The sequence below is a fragment of the Microcaecilia unicolor genome, chromosome 1 (assembly GCF_901765095.1).
Source record: "Microcaecilia unicolor chromosome 1, aMicUni1.1, whole genome shotgun sequence".
Classification (NCBI taxonomy): domain Eukaryota; kingdom Metazoa; phylum Chordata; class Amphibia; order Gymnophiona; family Siphonopidae; genus Microcaecilia; species Microcaecilia unicolor.
In genome coordinates this window covers 323,609,863-323,630,632 of record NC_044031.1, presented here as the reverse complement: position 1 = coordinate 323,630,632, position 20,770 = coordinate 323,609,863, and the positions used below count along the sequence as shown (strand labels likewise).

Sequence of the window (20,770 nt, the reverse complement as noted above, 5' to 3'; positions counted from 1 at the left end):
AGGAAATAAAACGCTGTTCCCTTTCTGTGAGACTTGAACTAAAGGCATACAAGACTAAGGTCTTATGGTTTAGTACAAGTGATTTGAATATACCTGGTTATGGTTTTGTTTTGGGGTTTTTTCAAATGGTTTACATTTGACTATTGTTAGACAGTTGAGAGTATTAGGAGTTCCATATCATCATGCTGATCAATCCATAGACTGGTGGGTTGTGTCCATCTACCAGCAGGTGGAGATAGAGAGCAAACTTTTGCCTCCCTATATGTGGTCATGTGCTGCCGGAAACTCCTCAGTATGTTCTCTATCTCAGCAGGTGGTGGTCACACACAGCAGCAGCTCTGGCTAGGTCTCCAAGCCTAATCTTTAGGTTTTGTTGAGTACCTGGGGTTGAGGGCTCTTCTTGAGCAAGTGCAAACCTGGTGGCGCCAGGTCCCTCCTTTTCTCCCCCCTCCCGCTGGCTCCGTTAAAAAAAAAAAAAATTTTGGACGTCCTTAAAGGCGTTTATTTCGACGTTTATTTAAACGTTTATTGCAGCTACTCAGTGGGACACCAGGTCGTTACAGCTCGGAGCGAGAAGCAGGTAATTTTTACCTTTTTATAGCGGGCAGGGGGTTCCCCAATCGATCTCCACGTGGCCTATGGCGTCGGAGGGCGAGGGCGCGAAGAATCGCTCCCCGGACTGCGTGTGCGCTTCTAGCGGGGATGCGGGGGTCTTAAAGTCTGGTTCGCCCTTGTTGGGTGTCAGTTTGGAGGCCGGTCAGTGTCCCGGGTCTTCCTCCGGTGCGGCGGTTTTTCCCGCCATAAACGCCCATCCCCCGCTGCTCGCCTCCGCCATCTTGGCCGGCCACTCTGCTCGGACGGCTTCTTCTTGGGCCGCCCTTGAGCTGGGAGACGTTAATTCCATGGCCGCCCTTGATTTGGGCGACAGCAAAAAAGCAGCTAAAGTTAAGCGCCGTTCTTCCCGCGCGGCTCCTTCGCGGAGTGTCGCGCCGGACGCCATCTTGGATGCGCAGCATGTTTCTCCCCCGCTCTTGCGAGCGCCGGTTGAGGGTGCGTCTAGGGCTGTGGCCCAGGCTGCTGAAGTGCACAGTCTGGGGGGTTTCTCCCCTGAGTTTATTTTGCTGCTGCATCAGGCCTTCCTTATGCAAAACGCTGCCCCTTCTCCCTTGTCCGTTAAATGGGTTGAGGCCCCCGGAAGTAAACGTCCTCGGGTGGATTCCCAGGCCTTAGAGGACTCTGTTTCCTCTGATGTAGATGAGGGCAGCGTATCTGAGTTCTCCCAACGGTCCTTTGGGGATTCCTTGGAGGAGACGGATTCCCGCTCGGATGGAGCGGATGACCCCTCTGCAGCGCGGATCTTTCGCTCAGAGGATTTGCCCAACCTGTTAGTGCAGGCCATGAGCATTTTGAAGATTTCCTCTTCAGAGGACGTCTCTCCCTCAGCCCCTGTTGGCTCCGCCATTATGCTGGGGACGAAGCGCCCGCCTAGAACCTTCCACGTGCATGATGCCATGCACACCTTAATTTCGGCTCAATGGGATGTCCCAGAAGCGAGCCTCAAAGTGGCTAGGGCTATGTCCCGCCTCTATCCTTTGCCTGAAAGTGAACGGGAGGCCTTTCTTTGGCCTACCGTGGATTCTTTAATCACTGCGGTGACTAAGAAAACGGCGTTGCCGGTGGAAGGTGGCACGGCCCTAAAGGACGCCCAAGACAGAAGATTGGAGGCGGCCTTAAGGTCGTCCTTCGAGGCGGCTGCCTTAAGTTTGCAGGCCTCAGTTTGCGGCTCCTATGTGGCCAGGGCGTGCCTGACGATTGTGCAGCGGGCTTCCCTCTCGGATTCTTCCTTGAGGGCTGATTGGCCGGCCCTGGAATCGGGCTTGGCTTATTTGGCAGACTTACTGTATGATGTCTTGAGAGCCTCGGCTAAAGGTATGGCTCAGACAGTCTGCGCGGCGGTGGCTTTGGCTGAAACATTGGTCTGCTGACCACGCCTCTAAGTCCCGCCTGGCTAAGTTGCCTTTTAAAGGCAAGCTGCTCTTTGGGGTCGAGCTGGACAAAATTGTGACCGATCTCGGCACGTCTAAGGGCAAGAGGTTACCAGAGGTCAGGGCTCGGGCCAGTGCTCGCCCCGGTATCTCCAGAGGACGGTTTCAGGAAGCCCGTCGGTACCGCCCGGGCAAGTCGGGCTCCTCTGCCCCCTCTTCCTTCAAGAGGAATTTCTCCCCCAAGCAGCATTCCTTTCGCAGAGACCGCCGTCCCGGAGGTGCGCCCTCCGGTCCTCCCCCAGGGTCTCGTACCCAATGACGGGGTCCTGGTCCATGGCCCAGTGCAGATTGGAGGACGCCTGTCCTCGTTTCTTGGCGAGTGGACCAGAGTAACTTCAGACGCTTGGGTGCTGGAAGTCATCAGAGACGGCTACAAGCTAGAGTTCTGCCGACCCTTAAGAGACGGGTTTGTACTCTCTCCCTGCAAGTCTCCGGTCAAAGCTGTGGCAGTGCAGCAGACCTTGGACAATCTGATCCGCCTGGGTGCGGTCGTTCCGGTGCCAGAAGTTCAGCTTGGCAAGGGGCGTTACTCCATTTACTTTGTGGTACCAAAGAAAGGAGGTTCTGTACGGCCTATCCTCGACCTCAAAGGGGTCAATCGGGCCTTGAAAGTTCGGCACTTTCGCATGGAGACTCTCCGCTCTGTTATAGCGGCAGTGAAGGCAGGGGAGTTCCTGGCATCCTTGGACATCAAGGAAGCGTACTTGCATATTCCCATCTGGCCTCCTCATCAACGCTTTCTGCGTTTTGCAGTCCTGGGCCGTCACTTCCAGTTCAGAGCCCTCCCGTTCGGGTTGGCTACTGCTCCGCGGACCTTCTCCAAAGTAATGGTGGTCATCGCGGCCTTCCTGCGAAAGGAAGGAGTACAAGTCCATCCTTATCTGGACGACTGGTTGATCCGAGCCCCCTCTTATGCAGAGTGCGGCAAAGCTGTGGACCGGGTGATTGCTCTTTTGAGCTCCCTGGGGTGGATCATCAACTGGGAGAAAAGCCAGCTGCGCCCGACTCAGTCCCTGGAGTATCTGGGAGTTCGATTCGACACCCAAGTGGGCAGAGTGTTCCTGCCGGACAATCGGATTGTCAAACTTCAGGCTCAGGTGGACCAGTTCCTAGTAGCCTCTCCGCTTCGGGCTTGGGACTATGTGCAGCTGTTGGGCTCTATGACGGCCACGATGGAAGTAGTGCCCTGGGCCAGGGCTCATATGAGACCACTACAACACTCTCTGCTGCAGCGCTGGACTCCGGTGTCGGAGAATTATGCTGTGCGCCTTCCCTTGGACCCAGCAGTGCGCAAGGCGCTGAGCTGGTGGCTGAAGACAGACAAGTTGTCTGCAGGGATGCCTCTTGTGACCCCGGAGTGGATTGTCGTCACGACGGACGCCTCTTTGACGGGCTGGGGAGCCCACTGCTTGGGAAGGACAGCGCAGGGGCTCTGGTCTCCTGCAGAGGCAAAGTGGTCTATCAACCTCCTGGAACTCAAAGCCATTCGGTTGGCGCTTTTGGAGTTCCTTCCGGTACTGGCGTTGAAGCCAGTACGGGTCCTGTCGAACAATGCCACGGCTGTGGCCTATGTCAACTGCCAGGGAGGTACCAAGAGCGCCCCTCTAGCCAAGGAAGCCATGAATCTATGCCAGTGGGCGGAAGCGAACCTGGAACAGCTGTCAGCGGCCCACATTGCCGGAGTCATGAATGTCAAGGCGGACTTTCTCAGTCGCCATACCTTGGATCCCGGAGAGTGGCAGTTATCGGCTCAGGCGTTCTTGGACATCACGAAGCGCTGGGGCCAGCCGAGCCTAGATCTGATGGCGTCATCGGCCAATTGCCAAGTGCCGCGCTTTTTCAGCAGAGGACGGGACCCTCGATCTCTGGGAGTAGATGTTCTTCTCCAACAGTGGCCGACACAAGAGCTTCTCTATGTGTTCCCGCCCTGGCCCATGTTGGGCAGGGTACTAGACCGGGTGGCAAAGCATCCGGGCCGGATAATCCTGGTGAGTCCGGATTGGCCCAGATGTCCCTGGTATGTGGACTTGATCAGGCTCTCAGTGGACGACCCTCTGCGGCTGCCAGTGGAGCAGGGCCTGTTGCATCAGGGTCCCGTGGTGATGGAGGATCCCTCCCCCTTTGGTCTTACGGCCTGGCTATTGAGCGGCAGCGTCTGAGGAAGAAGGGCTTCTCAGACGAGGTCATCGCCACTATGCTGAGAGCGAGGAAGCGCTCTACTTCTACTGCTTACGCCAGGGTTTGGCGTAGCTTTGCAGCGTGGTGTGAAGCAGGCTCACTTTCTCCCTTCACTGCTCCAATTTCTTCAGTGCTGGCATTCCTGCAAGAAGGTCTGGAGAAAGGCCTGTCGCTCAGTTCCCTTAAAGTCCAGGTAGCGGCTCTGGCTTGCTTCAGGGGCCGCCTGAAGGGTGCTTCCCTGGCTTCGCAGCCAGATATGGTACGTTTTCTCAAGGGAGTTAATCACCTTCGCCCTCCTCTGCACTCAGTGGTGCCTGCGTGGAATCTCAACCTGATGCTAAGAGCCTTGCAGAAGCCGCCTTTTGAACCCTTGTCGAGGGCATCTCTGAAAGACCTGACGTTGAAAGCAGTCTTTTTGGTGGCTATCACTTCAGCCAGAAGAGTTTCCGAGCTCCAGGCACTCTCATGTCGGGAGCCTTTTCTGCAGTTCACTGAGGCAGGAGTGACTATTCGCACAGTGCCTTCCTTCCTGCCCAAGATTGTTTCTCGCTTCCATGTGAATCAGCAGCTCTGTCTCCCTTCCTTTCGTAGGGAGGACTACCCAGAGGAATACTCTGCTCTCAAATATCTGGATGTGAGACGAGTCATCATCAGATACTTGGAAGTGACCAATGATTTCTGGAAATCGGATCATCTGTTTGTCCTGTTTGCAGGTCCTCGTAGGGGTCTGCAGGCTGCTAAGCCTACAGTGGCAAGATGGGTCAAGGAAGCCATTGCAGCGGCTTATGTGGCCGCGGGGAAGGTGCCGCCTATCCAGCTGAAGGCTCACTCCACTAGAGCTCAGGCGGCCTCGATGGCAGAGGTCGGGTCCGTCTCCTTGGAAGAGATTTGCAAGGCGGCAACTTGGGCATCGGCCCATACCTTCTCCAGGCATTACCGCTTGACTGTGGCTGCTCGGGCGGAGGCCCGGTTTGGAGCTTCAGTGTTGCGGTCAGGGATTTCAATGTCCCGCCCTGGGTGAGTACTGCTTCGGTACATCCCACCAGTCTATGGATTGATCAGCATGATGATATGGAAGGTAAAATTATGTATCATACCTGATAATTTTCTTTCCATTAATCATAGCTGATCAATCCATAGCCCCTCCCAGATATCTGTACTATTTATATTCTGGTTGCATTTCAGGTTCAAGTTTAGTCTTCAGTTCCTGTTCAGGAGGACTTCGTGTTCAAGTTTTTTTCAATTGGATTCTTCAAGAGTTGAGACGAGTTTGTGTTACAGTGAGCTGCTGCATTCCTCTCCCCTCCGTTTTACGGGGCTGGATTGAGACATAAATTCTGCCGGTGCTCCCTCCCGCTTCGTGCGGCTGTAGGGCAGCTTTGTACCCCTCCCGCTTTGGCGGTGTTAGGGTCAGTCAGCTCCTCCCGCGGTTGCGGTTGCAGGATAAGCCAGATCCCCCCGCATCGGCGGGGTGGTGTCCCTCCCCCGCTCCGCGGGGATGAGCTGGACGGATTCCCCTCCCCCACTTGTGTGGGGATGAGCTGGGTTAATTCCCCTCCCCCGTTTCGGCGGTGGTGAGCTGGGCAGAGTGTCCCTTTGTGGGTGTAATTCTCTAAGTGCTGAGTCCTGCGGATGGAGCTTGGATATCGACATACTGAGGAGTTTCCGGCAGCACATGACCACATATAGGGAGGCAAAAGGATTGCTCTCTATCTCCACCTGCTGGTAGATGGACACAACCCACCAGTCTATGGATTGATCAGCTATGATTAATGGAAAGAAAATTATCAGGTATGATACATAATTTTACCTTATTCTAGACTCCATCATGAATATGAATGCCCAAATTAAACTTAAATAAAAATCCTAATAAATGTATCCCAGAAGATATTTTTTAAATTGAGACAATTTCGATCTTATTTTATTCCTGATTGTTTTAAGGTGCTTGTACAGCTACTAGTGTTATCACAAGTAGATTATTGCAACTTGTATACAGGAATTACTCAAAAACAGCTGCAGAGGTTGCAACTTCTCCAAAATACAGCGGCCAGGCTCATATTTCAAAAAGCTAAATATGACCATGTGTCCCTATTATTGATTGAGTTGCACTGGCTTCCCTTAGAGGCAAGAATAATTAATTTATGTTGCTTTGTTTTTAAAATATTAGAGGTTTACTGACCTGACTGATTTGTCTCCCTTAGTTACATTGCTGGGAGCATGAAGAGAAACTATACCTTTCTTATGTTGCATTCGCCTTCTTTTCAAGGAATTTAAATTTAAAAATATTCAAGAAAGGTCTATAATATTTCAAATGGTGAAATATCGGAATCTGCTCCCAGCAGATATTAGGACATCTGTATCCTACATTCTTTTTCGGAAATGACTAAAATCTCACTTGCTTTCAGAATTTTTTTTATTAGATTTTTTTTTAATTCAGAGAGAAATGATTTTGTATGACATTTGCTTTTGCTATTAAACCCATTGTGAACCAAAATTTAGAGAGGTTAGCAGGCTATAAGTACCCATCATCACCATCATCCCTATCAACTGCTAAGGAGCTTTTAAATACAAGCAAAAAAAACAACATGATTTGAAACGTATGTATATAAATCCTAGAAGTCTAAAAAAATATTAAGGGCTTCTTTTACAAAGCTGCACTTTCAATTCCTTTGTGGCAAATGAGAGAAAGCCGATTCAGTTCATTTGGGCTTTCTCTCATTTGCCGTGCAGTAATCGTTAGCGTGGCTTTGTAAAAGAAGCCCTAAGATAGAAGAGTTGAATAGCAGAGAAGAAAGTAGTAGATAGAATTGACATCTCAGAGATCTCATGGAAGAGGGATAATCAGTGGGACATTGATACCAGGATACACGTTATATCACAGTAATGGGGTGGATCAGATTTATAGCGGGTGATGCTCTTTACAACAAGGCATTGAGTCAAACAGGATCACAGTTCTGCAGGACCGCACCTGGACTAGCTCGCTGCATGCCATGTAACTTATACCAGTTCCTCATATCTTATTCAACTTTTCATATAATCTGCCTTCAGTTTAGCCAATGACTTTGTGCTACCCATCTTGTCCTGATGTTATATCTCAACTACTCTTGCCCTCTGAGCTACCTATTAATATGTTGCTTTGTATTGTAGAGCCTACCCATCTTATCTGTTGTTTGCATATTCTAATGTGTGCATATTAAGGTGTTTTATTTGTATTGTGCTGACATGACTATCATATCTATGCTGTATGACATTTAAAAGTACTATAAAACCGTTATATATTTTGGATACTATACTATGTTAGTCCTATTACTGGAATTTAATTTTGTCATCTCATTGATTTTATTTTTGCTTTTATTTGATCATTTTACTATTTCTATGCTGTTACCAAAATTGTGGGGCTGTTTTACAAAGCTGCGGCAAAAATGTCCTTAGTGCACCCTTATGCAGGTCTTTCCCACACTCTAAGGCCACTTTTTCTGTGCCCGGAAATTGGTTGATTTTCTATTTTTAGTATTATGTTGCTGGTATGCGGACCCTTTCCGCCTCCCATTTTGGAGATAAGGACTTGCATGCTAATCAGCATGCAGGAATACCAATGTTCTAACTGATTAGCATAGCCAAATCCACTGTATGCTCCTAGACATTCCCTGTCACAAAAAAAATCTTTTTTTTTTTTTCAAAATTAACCCCATGATGCCTCAGTGCACCCCGCAGTAAGCCCTTTAACACTGCTCTAAGCACGCATTAGTGCTTACCACAGCTTTGTAAAATGACACCTTCCTTAGCATCCTGTCAGACCAGTCCAGATATATGGGTTGTGTCCGTCTACCAGTGGATGGAGACAGAATGAAAACAGTTCTCAAGTGATTCGCCCTTTAAGGGTATTGTGCAGTATATTTCTCCGTCTCCTAAACGCATGGATAATGGACTTAACAGCCCTGCTCCTGACCTGGGTTCTAACTAGTTTCAGTTGAGCTTTAACTGCCCTTTTGGGGTTTTGTGCTTCTTGGCCACTTTTATACTGAGTCTCAGTTGAGTTGAGGGAGCCTATTTGGCTTCTTCTCCTGAAACAGCTTTTCAGCTGTGTTTCAGTTGAGTTGAGGGTGCCCTCCTGGGCTTGTTCTCCTGACCCAGTTTAATGCCTGGGTTTCAGTTGAGTTGTACGTGCCTTGTTTGGCATAAAAAAAGGACAGCTGAGAATCTCTGAGATCCCGTCCCCTTCTTCCCCCCCCCCCCCCCCCCGCCCCCCCGCCACCGGACACCAAAATCTCCTTTAGAAGTCAGCCTGCATTTGGTCAGCCTGTTCTGATTTGTTTCAACTATTTCAGTGCACTACTGTTGTCTGTGTTTCTGTTCATTTTTGAACACACACAGGTATCTGACTTGTTTATCCCTCACAGCAAGTTCTCTCTCCTCAGCTGCATTAGTTACTGACAGCCTTGTTTTTCTTCTTTCTTTAAGCAGCTAGTATTTCTCTGTGACTCTGTGAGCTCTGTGACTGTTTCTAGCTATTTCTGTTTCTGTACTACTTTAAATTTCTGTCACAGTTTATTCCCGCCAGAATTCTCTTCCTGCTGGTGATGATTTTTTCTACTTATGCTGCCTGAGTATCCTAACTATATGACTCACAATAGGCAAGTCTGGACAAATCTTCTCTCCTTTTCATTCTTTCTCCTGAGATCGCCTAATTGCTAATCTTATGAGCTTCATTTGTGAATATGCTGGGACATACTGCAGTTCATTTGTATGTCAGTTTTCGTGTCAACTGTATGTTGTGCCTTATGTAGTCTCATTCTTTGCAGTGTAGGATCTCCTATCTATGGGCGTCTTTTACAAAGCTGTGCTAATGATTCTGGCATGGGAAATGCAACAAAACCCATTCAGTTCTTATGGGCTTCGTCACATTTGCCTCACCAGAATCGCTAGTTAATTGAATTGTTCAACTGTGCATAGAGCTGTCCCAGTTGGCTCTCTTTTTAAAGTAAAAGCATTTGTGCTCTTTCATTCTGTTGGCTGTATTCTACCAGCCTCAAATGTCATACCCAGCTCCATCACAGCAGTATGCAGGTCCCTGGAGCAGTTTTTAGTGAGTGCAGTGCACTTCAGGCAGGCAGACCCAGGCCCATCCCCCCCATCTGTTACACTTGTGGTGGTAAATTTGAGCCCTTCAAAACCCACCCGAAACCCACTGTACCCACATGTAGGTGCCCCCCTTCACCCCTTAGGGCTATGGTAGTGGTGTACAATTGTGGAGAGTGGGTTTTTTTTTGGGGGGGGGGCTCAGCACCCAAGGTAAGGGAGCTATGCACCTGGGAGCAATTTGTAAAGTCCACTGCAGTGCCCCCTAGAGTGCCTGCTTGGTGTCCTGGCATGTCAGGGGGACCAGTGCACTACGAATTCTGGCTCCTCCCACGACCAAATGCCTTGGATTTGGTCATTTTTGAGATGTGCGTCCTCGGTTTCCATTATGGCCGAAAACCGGGGGCGACCATCTCTAAGGTCGATCATCTCAACATTTAGGTCAACCATCTCTAAGGTCGACCTAAATGTTGAGACTTGGGCGTCCCCGGCCATTTTATTGAAACAAAAGATGGATGCCCATCTTGTTTTAATAATATGGGTTTCCCTGCCCCTTCGCGGGACAGTCCTGCGAGGACGCCCTCATGAAAACTTGGGCTCACCGTTCAGTTATGCCCCTCTATGTGTGACTTGTGTCTTATGTATTTTGTTCATAAAAATATTTTTTGAAGAAAAAGGCCTTTAGGTGTTTATGGAACTTTAACTAGTTATTCTTACATCTTATATCTTTTGGCATTGAATTCCAGATTTTTATACCTAGATAGTTGAAACTAGCTGATGATACATGGATTTGTTCTTCAAGCGTTGACAATTTTGGAAATGTAGAATTAGAAAATTACATTTTCCTTTGGTGGAATGTGAGGTTGATTTAAATTTGTCATGTATGGTGCAAGACAATAGATAATCCCGTAAACCAGAGAGCATAGTTTGAAGGCAATCTGCGCTTGTCATATGTAAGTCTTGCAGCTGTATTCTGAGCTGTTTGTAATTTTTTATGACTATGGGGTTCTTTTACAAAGGCATGCTAGCGCCCCTTGCAAAAGACCCCCAGTCTTTGTATCCTGCGTGTTCATCATTGCAGTAGACCATTTGGGCCAACACCATTGATTGAACTAGCATTTGGAAGATGGCTGTGGGGAAGCAGCTTCTTATACGTTTGTTTCCACATAGTATGGAACATTTTTTTTTTAGTAACCATTGTGACTTCTTTATCAAAAGTTAGTTCGCAATCTAGGGTGACTCCTAAGATTTTCAGATAATCTGCTGTCATTATACAGTCTTGGTTAATGTTAGTGAAGATATCCTTGCAGTGAGCCAATATTAGTACCAGACATTGGATTTTTTCTTTGTTGAGCTTCAGTTCGAACACTGTTGCCCAGGATTCCTATTTGAATCATACATTTTATTTCTGTCAGATTCTTTTCAAATGGAATATAAATTGAGACATCATCAATATAGCGTCTTAGATAAAGGTATCATCATTATGGTGAAAAGCAAGGGCGATAACTGTGAACCCTGCGGTGGTACACATATCGTTTTCCGGGGGGAGGGGGTGGGGTGGTATTGTGGTGCTCATTTTTAACTTGGTAAGACCTAGATGTTAAGAAGCCTTTAAACCATTTTAGTATAGCGCTGCCAAAGCCAATTTTCTCTAGTAGTCTGAGCCAGGAGCATGTGATCTACCATGGAAGGCGCTCAACAAGTCAAATTGTAGTAGGAAGATTTTCCTGCCTTTGCATATTTCTTCTTTGAAGATAGCTCGTAGGGTCATTAGGACCGTTTTGGTACTGTATTGAGGCCTGACGCCTGATTGGGATTCATGTAGGATTGAGAAGCTGTTTAAGTTGTCCATTAGTTGTTTGGCAACTATCCCTTCTATAATTTTGGTCATGAGTGGTATGGAGGCTACAGGTCTGTAATTTGTGATTACGCTTTTACTTTCTCGTTTTTGGTTATAGGTGTCAGTATTATGTTACTTTTTTCTGTTGGTAATGCGCCCTGTGAGAATGACAGGTAGCATTTGAGCTGTTCTGTGAAGACCATTAGGGTGTCTTTTGTTGCGTAAATTGGGAAAATATCCAGCATGCAGTATGCCGCAGAGAATTTTTTAATTGCTTGACTTACTGTTTAGAATGTTGGTGGACTAAAGGTTGACCATATCCCATCCACAGTAATTCGCTTCTGGGAACAGTCTAGTTCATCTGTGAAGATCTCTGTGGTGTTATCTGCCTGTGTGAGTCCCTTTGGTAGCTTAGTGATCTTTTCCCCTCAAAGTATTTGGCCAGTACTTGTGCTGTCAGGTGGGGGTCATTCGTTGATGTGGCAGATTGTGTGTTAAACATACTATGTACCAGACTATATAGTCTCTTTACATTTTGGTGATCAGGTCCTATCCTTTGTAGAACTTCCATTTTTCCTGCCTTATTCTAATTTTGTAATGTTGTATTGCTTTCTTCCACTCCTCCTTGTTGTTGTTGTTGTTGTTGTTTGTTTCCTTTTTCTTCCACAATATTTCTTTTCAGGTCACACAGTTCTTTATTTATTTATTTATTTTATTTTTCCTGTATTTATATCCCACATTTTCCCACCTCTTTGCAGGCTCAATGTGGCTTACAAATACCGTAGTGGCGATCGCCATTTCCAGAATAGAAATACAGAGTAATATTCCAGTAAAGAATTTAGAAAATACACAATAAAATTAGAAGTAAATAGATAAACAATTCATTTCAGGTAATTTGAGAACAAGGGTAGTGAAAAGCGTTCAATATTAACATTGTGATAAGTAACCAAAAAAGAGTAGTTCAATGTTAGCTAATTCTGATACAGTATTGATGTCATATTATTTATGAAGGATCCTTTTGATAAGTCTCTTTGAACAAGTAAGTCTTTAATAGTTTCCGGAAGGCTGCCAAATCGTGTGTTGTTCTTATGGCATTCGGCAGTGCATTCCAAAGGAAACCAGGGAGCTAACTTTTGTCAGATGCATGAGTGACTCATTCCCAAGGAGGTATTCTGTGGCATCAGAGTGTACTGGTGTCTATAATACCTTCTTGGGAATGAGTCTCATGTATCGGGTTCAGGTTCACTTTATTTGATATACTGCTAATATATTGAAAGTCTAAGCAGCTTACAATATATTACTAACACGGGAAATAATTAAAATGAAACAATATAACAATGGCTAAAATTAATAATAAAACATTAATCGAACAATATACAATAAAATTTGACTAGACAGGAACAGAAGGGAGAAAAAGTATGAAAAAAATAAAATTTCCAAAGGTAGGTAAGCAAGGAAGGGATAGGAAGAATATAATTTGAATAATTGTAAACCACTTCAACTCGGTACAAGTGAAACAGTATAGCAGGTGAGTAAATGATAAACAAAACAACTGGCTAAGGCAGTAACTTTGACCTAAGGTGTCAATTGATAATAATTAAGGAAGAGTTATCAATGGGAACTAGAATCAGGAAAGGCAATAGAGAAGTAATAGGCTTTTAATTGGGATTTAAATTTCTCAGTGGGTGGGACTACACAGTTCATTGCTTTGTCAGGCTGTTAGCATGCTTGAGTGAGAGCACCTAAAATTTAGAGTGTGTCTTGCACACATGAAGGAGTTTTATGAGAGGTCTGAACGTATGGTTGAGCAGCTTATTTTTGCAGGCAATTTATTTCAAAATGTTGATTTACTCTGTGCTGTATGTCGAGGTTTGTTTTCTTTTCCTCAAAATTGGTCATTCTGCTTGTTTTTTTCTGCAGCATCCAGTTCAAACTTATGGTTATGCATTCTTTTTTTCCCTCACTGGATATTTTGGAATCTCATTTGTGTTGGCTTTGATTAAACTTTTTGGTGCACTTCTTGCTGTAACAGGTAGGTGCAAACCATGCCACTTAAGCACAACAGTGTTCATAGTAAGATCTTTACAATTAAATTTCTTCTACAGAGCATACCTGCCTGTCTTTCCAGGGGGAGGGGGTAGTTCGCAGCAATTAAACTTTTTGAAGCTAAATATGGAAAATTACAGATCTGTTCCTTTGGCACTTGTTTAGAGCAGTTTTTTTTTTATTATAAATAAAGCATATCACAGATATTTACCTGGGAATTGTATAGAAATCTTGTCCAGCTTATACCTACAGTATTCACTGTCATCATCTCTGTTTCACAGTTCTGTTCATATTGCAGTCTCTAATTGCATAGAATATCTTTTTGGAAATGAAGGGGGCTCCAGCAAAATAGCATTCCCAACATACAGTGTTATACCTGAATGAAAGAGCTCAGTGACCTTACAAATGAGAGATTCCCTTGTTAGATATCTGATAGCCAGACATATAGAGGGACTCATGCATAAATCTATCGCAGACAGCAGCATGGGGTTAACAGCAGCACAAGAAATAGCTTATTCAGTAGACATTGGCAACCAGCATAGTGAAATAAATGATAAGTAGGCTTTTAGCTATTCCACCCCAATGCAGATAAATTTTTAAGGGGGTACAAATGTGAGAAAACTACCACCAGATCTGAGAGTTGGCTTATCCTCTGCATCGAGGCAGAAAAGCTAATAAGCCCCAGCTGATCACCCGCCCCTTGTCCTTTCGCTCCCCCCAACACCCCCCTGCCTGATATTAAAAAAAAAATCCCTGTTGTTTAGCCATCCTCCAAACTCCAGTTTACCTTTACGGGGCAGGAAGGATGCTCCTGCCTCTGCACTGCCATCTTGAAAAATGGTAGCACCTATATAAATACATTTACTGTGTCACTGTATACATAAGTACATAAGTGTTGCCATACTGGGACAGACCAGTGGTCCAACAAGCCCAGCATCCTTTTTCCAACAGTGGCCAATCCAGGTTGGCAAGATCCCAAAATAGTACAATACATTTTATTCTGCATATCCTAGAAATAAGCGGTGGATTTTCTCCAAGTCCATCTTATAGCTTATGGACTTTTCTTTTAGAACGCTATTCAAACCTTTTTTTTTTAACCCGCTAAACTAACTGCTTTTACCACATTCTCTGGCAGTGAATTTGAGTTTAATTACACGTTTTGTGAAGGAATATTTTCTCTGATTTGTTTTAAATTTACTACTTTGTAGCTTCATTTCGTGCCCCCTAGTCCTAGTATTTAGGAAAGAATAAACAAGCAATTCACATCTACCCATTCCACTCCACTCCATTGACCCTGCATAGTGCATTGCACTGAATGGGGTCAGTGTGCCAAATAAGGAAAAAATTCTGTTATTTGATCTGTTGATATGTCTTAGAATGCATCACACAGTGTCTGGCACTGCTATTTTTCATGATGGCACAGAAGAAACTGGGTATTGCTCCTGCCTCTTAAAAGACACGTAGGGGGGAAGGATCAAGGGGTGGAGGGTGCTGCTAACCTCCAAGACTTTTTTTTTTGTAATGTCGAAGGGAGGGAGGGGGGCTGCTAGACTATCAGGGATTAAAGGGTCTGATGCAGAAAGCTGTTGGGGGCAGTGCATGAGCCAATCACAGCTCTTCCAGTAACAGGAAGGGTTATTTGGTAATTTGCATGCTCACTGCTTAATGCTTAGTCGCATTATGCTTTATCATTAATTTTGTGACAGAAGGCACGTGCTGAGACAGCATGTGGCTCTACTGCTTGGCTTTCAGTATCAACCCCAGAGGCAGGATTGAAAGAGGGGAGTGGAGCTGGAACAGGTCTTCTGTGGTCTGTTTCCTGTTGCTTACCTTCTTATGGATCATTGAATTAGTACTAGCCTAATCAGTAATCAGAAGTCATGAAAATCGCATGGTCGTGTTTTATACTAGAACCTAAGAGAAAATGTTTTACAATACATGACCTTGAAAATTTAGTATTTTAGCCCTCCAAGGAAGCTAATGTTTTCTTCTTTGCCTTTATCTCTGTACTTTGCTTGGGGCAATGTGAAAATGTTTGTTTATTGTACGTTTGAAAACCACCTCCATCCATTACTAGAATGCTTGTGGGTATGGGGAAGAGGTACACTTTAATGTAAACAGTGGTTTTAGTCACAGAATTGAAAATAACATTAATTGAACAAAGTAATTTAATTTAGGAAGTGATTGCTTATGTATTTTAATTAAATAACAAAGAATAGAAACTAAATGCGGCTATTTGAGGCAATATATCCAAGTTTTAATTTACTGTAAAGTTGTAAATATTTTCCTCCTGAAATGTATTTTTACTTTATTTTGTAAAAATATTTTATTTAGCTATGAGATAATATAGGTTATCTATAATCCCCTTAAAACATTAATCCCCCCCCCCCCCTTTACAAAGCTGCACTAGTGACTGCCAGTGCGGTAACGGGGTTGTTTGCTATTACCGTACGACTTTGTAAGAGTGGAGCTTAGTTATATGTATTATGTATTAGTTATATGTATTAGAAACCAAGTAAAGGTCATTCATAAATTGTATTATAGAAACACAGTGTTCTGTTTCAGCTGCTCTTACTCATAAAGCATCAGCATATGGTAAGAAGTTGAGCCCTCTGCATGGAACCAGAATATTTGCAAAATTTGTAGAGCCCCAGATTACCTAGTGTAGTCATCTGCATCACAAACATCCATCAGACAGGCCTTTCCTTCCTTTGCACACTATCTGGTCAAGTTTCAAAACAACCATGTGAATGAGCTAGAATTTTGAAACAGAAAAATGCTATCCAGATGTTGCTGAAAATATACAGACTGCTATTTTTACATATTGACATATAATGTCCCTTAGGTGGCACCTTCCAAAATCGGTTTGACTGCTGTAGCAGACTTGTAGCTATGAAAATCAGCAATTAAACATATATGGTGCTGCCTGTCCACACCTGAATATCCTAAAACAGAATAACTGTTTTGCTTTGCAGTGTCCTCTGCAGGACCTTTTGAATGAGTGCGCCACCCAGCTAAATTTACTGATCACCTGCCTACTTTTTTTTTTATTATTATTTTTATTTGTTTATTAAATTTAAACAAGCCTTACATCTTGTATTAGAAACACAGAGTTAGAAAATCATTTAAACATATGATTATCAAAATCATTAACATAAACATATATTTTTCTCTTCCTTAGACCTCAATAATTGGGGGTCGTTTCAACATAGACAAGGAGATCAGAGGAAATATATCAAAATAATTAAGGCGTTTCTCTATTTACACAATCTTAAATATTAATCAGCTGTTATACTTCTCACTGGAGTTACACTGGAGAGCTTTTTTTGATCCAAAAAGCTTTTAAGTTGGTCTGGCTCAAAGAAAACATATTTCACAATATATTTACATGGGTAGGATAACAAGAAACTAGCTCCAATTGCCCTGGTTTCCTCTCTAAGTAAAAGAAATAGTTTCCTTTTTTCTTGTGTCATCTTAGTCACGTCCGGATAAATCCAAACCCTTGATCCGCAGAAGTTTTTCATAGCATTTTTAAAGTATTGTTTCATGATAGCATTAAGATCTTGTTCAAAAACCAGCGATATTAGTAAAGTTTGTCACTGAGTTATATCTGAGAAAGAATGTTCCAAAAACGCTGAGATATCTTGTAAATCTTGGTCGCTGGTCTGAGGATTGGTCTGAGATCGAACTTGTTTCGTTTCCCCCTCTTTATTTTTAGATGTAGGAATACAATAAATTTTGTTAACTGGAGGTATCAAAGAGGGGGAATATTGTAAATTTTCAATCAAGTATTTTCTAAAATGTTCCATCGAGCTCAAGCCAGTTATTACCGGAAAATTTAATATCCTTAAGTTCAGACATTCGTTAAAGTTTTCAATTTGTTCAAGTTTCCTTAATATCACCGTTTTATCTTTAATCAAAGCGGCATTAACCGATTTCAGCGACACAACTTCTGATTGAATCAAGTCAATTCTAGTTGTAGTATCAGTTTTTAGGTTTTCCATAGTTTCGGTTAAAGTATTTACTTTACTTACAAGAGATGAGGTTTCCTGGGCTGTATGTGCGACCGTTTTAGTCAGATCTTGAATGGCTCTCCAGATTAATTCCAGCGTAACCACCTGGGGAGCCTGAATCTCCAACGATGATTCCTCTGCCCTCGTTGGGTAGGGGCCGCCATGAACCGATCCGTCACCCTCGCCTTCCGAGGCAACTGGATCTGACCCTTTCTCCCTCCGAGAAGCTGGACAAGGTGGGTGATTAACCTCCGGTGGCGAAAGTGATGTTTCAATTGCCAAGTGAACCGACGCTCCTTCATCGACGCCCACAGCAGACTGCTGCATTCCAGCTTCTTGTGAAAAATTTGTTGTGAATCGGTTGAGCGTTATCTGGACCGGCGAGGAGGTACGAACCGATGGCGGTAGGTTCTTTACCACCCCTTTCCTCTTAGAGTGCGGCATTTTAGAAGGTAAACAGGAAAAATATGTTATATCCAGAAATGCTCAAACGCTCACAAACAAAATAGAGTCGCCATCTTGGAAACGCCCCCATTGCTTGCCATCACCTGCCTACTTTAACAGAAGATTTTATAATATTGACTGGCAAAAGTTTGGGGGGATAATGCTGCTTTTGAATATACAACTGGATATATACCGGCATATATCAGAGTGCAATCGGGCATATGCTGTACTATACCCAGGTATATGCCATATACTAAAACTCATTCTTGATTGGTTCACTGTTCAGATATAGCACCCTCTGCTGCTAGTGTATACTTAAATCCAAAATCCCCCCCCCCCCCCCCACCCACACACACACACACACACCGAAAGGTAAGAGAATTTTGATGAGGACGAGATTGAGCTGCTTGCCTATCTAGGAATAAAGCATGAGGCTGGTTTGTACTGAAAGGGCAAGAGAAGCACCAATTTGCAGGTGTCTGCCATAGTGGTCAATAATGCTAAAATAGCCTTCCGAGGTGAAGTGAATAAACCACTAAAGCAATAACTATTTAACTATTTTAGGACTGCACACACCAAGGACATATTGCCCAGGAATATAACTCTTACCTATGCAGCCTCTTTTGTATCTTCCAACAGATGTTTTATTTATTTATTAGGATTTATTTACCGCCTTTTTGAAGGAGTTCACTCAAGGCGGTGTACAATAAGAATAGATCAAACATGAGCAATAAGCAATTATAGCAGTAAAAATATTCGAAAACAATACAGTATGGCATAGTATACTAGAAATGTCAACACAATTCGTAATAGAACATTATAATTGGTAGTGAAGGGTAAGGCAAAGTTGTAACATATAGATGGGTAAGAAAGTAGGAAGAATTAGAAAGTAAGGTGACTGATTTGAAGAAAGTTGCACATGGAGGAGTGGATAAACATGTCCAGCTGCAGTATGTGCAGCCCGAGTCACTCCTTGTGTGTGTGAGTGAGACTAACAAGTTAGTTACTTCTTCCATTAAAGGCTTGGTTGAAGATCCAAGCTTTTCACTTGTTTCCTGAAGTAGAGATAGTGTTGTGTTAAGCGGAGCCTTTCAGGCAATGCATTTCAGAGTGTGGGGGCTACTCCGGAGAAGGCTCGCTTGCGGGTATCACATCGTGTAATGTCTTTTGGAGAGGGTGTAGTTAGTGAAAGTCCTTGGGAGGACCTTAGTGTTGCAAGCGACATGACCACAACACACCAATTTTGCAAAAACTTCATTGGCTACCAGTACAATACAGGGCTAAATTTAAAACTCTATGTCTGATCTTCAAGGCCCTGAGTATCTAAAGAATAGGATGATCCTCCACACACCGCCAAGGACACTAAGGTGTGTGGTAGTTTCCAACTATTGTGCCTTGAATCTGCTTGCCGTATGCATATTTCATGAAAAATGGGGCGTGCAGAACAGGTTTTGTGGGATTGGGGTGAAGGAGCAATCTCAGGTGTTACATGTTCTCTCAGGTGTTACATGTGTAATTTCACTAGACTTGTTTGTCCTGGGAGTAAGTAAAGTGGATATCATGTATTTCTATGACCTGTATAGCCATTATTTAACCACCTGGAAGCTAAGTTTAAAAAACTGTCAAAATCCTGATACAATGTGTGAATGTTTACTGACCACTTTATTATTTATTTATAAAATCATTTATATAATGTTTTTCTGATAAGTTATTCATAGCAGTATAGAATTCAAAGTAAAACTTAATACAATGACAGTATGTACCAGGAGGTAAAGACCTCAGAGAAACTCAAAGGTTCTGTACCCATAAATCTTTGGTGCACAAATTCTATTTTACTATGGGCATAAAAACCTCCCAGTTTGAAGAAAAAATGAAAACCAATGTGCAAAGATAATTTTAAATCATGTTTGGAACTTCTGCTTCAGACATTTCTTTCAAATGGTATATCTAAAAGAGGTCAAAACAGATGGATTACTTCCCAGGGTACTGGAACTATATGTGCTGTGTGACTAACCTTTGCAATGTATTTAGGAGAGGAGAGATCTGGTCTTTTCTATGAGCTACCTCTCAAATGATTCCACACATGTATGACTTTGGCAGGGACAGAGGTATAACGCTTGCTCGCATGTAATTCAGTGTGCACAATGCATGTAAATGCCATGTATTACAGAGATAGCAGATAGCATATAGATTAGTGGGGTGGCAACCAGAGACCCGGGATACCATTCTACCTTTGGGATAAGTATGAGCTTATAGTAAGGCACAGTGCTCCTGCTCACTTCCTTTCTTATAACCATCAGGACCTAGTAAGTGACAGCAGTAAAGATAATCAATATAGCACTCTAAAATGATCCTTTGTGATGACGCTGAGCACATTATACATGCTGTCTGTGAGAGGTCTTCTACTACTACTACTATTTAGCATTTCTATAGTGCTACAAGGCGTACGCAGCGCTGCACAAACATAGAAGAAAGACAGTCCCTGCTCAAAGAGGTCTGCAATAGTGAGCTCTGTGTTATTCTCTCATTTGACTTGTCTTTAGGGGAACCATAGGCTGAAATGTCCAGACAGCAAGATACAGCACTACATGAGATGCAGAAGGAGGCATCCCTGGCAAAAGAATGTGGCCCTGATGCATAGCAGCTGGGACTAGAGTCCTGGCCTCTCCATTACCACCTTTCCCAATAGATAGATGAGGAAGGAAAGTTGCTATAGAGGTTGCAGGGGAGATGGTCTCCCACATGTGCCATATAGTGGCAGATATGAGGGCTGTCAGGGAATACCTGTGCCGACAGGTGGAACTGCAGAAGGAGCAGGCCCCCAATCTGGTCAAACTGTGTCCCTGTCACAAATTAACCAGCAGTCTGACCAATTAAAATGTAGGCGATGCTGGGAAGCTGCCTTGTCTCACTACGTCAGACTGTCCTGGTGGGAAAAGGAAGAAATTTTGTTAGGACACAATACACAGATCCTGTAGCTTTGTACCTTCCAACATTTTTTTTTAAATCCTTCTGTGCTAACAGCTTTTACCCCAACAAATTCCAGAGCTACACTCAGAACATGTAAATGGTTTTACTCCTGTGTGTATTCTCTGGTGCATTGTGAGGTTTACTTTCTGACCAAA

The 20,770-nt window shown here is 44.0% G+C and overlaps 1 protein-coding gene across 1 annotated transcript in view; it reads left to right on the top strand.

Moving 5' to 3' along the window:
• The window catches only part of SLC35B3 (solute carrier family 35 member B3), a 128,112-nt gene that overhangs the window by 92,134 nt on the left and 15,208 nt on the right, over positions 1-20,770 (top strand). The window contains exon 8 of the mRNA XM_030208994.1: positions 13,063-13,174. Within this exon, the coding sequence (XP_030064854.1) occupies positions 13,063-13,174 (112 nt within the window). The remainder of the gene's footprint in view (positions 1-13,062; positions 13,175-20,770) is intronic.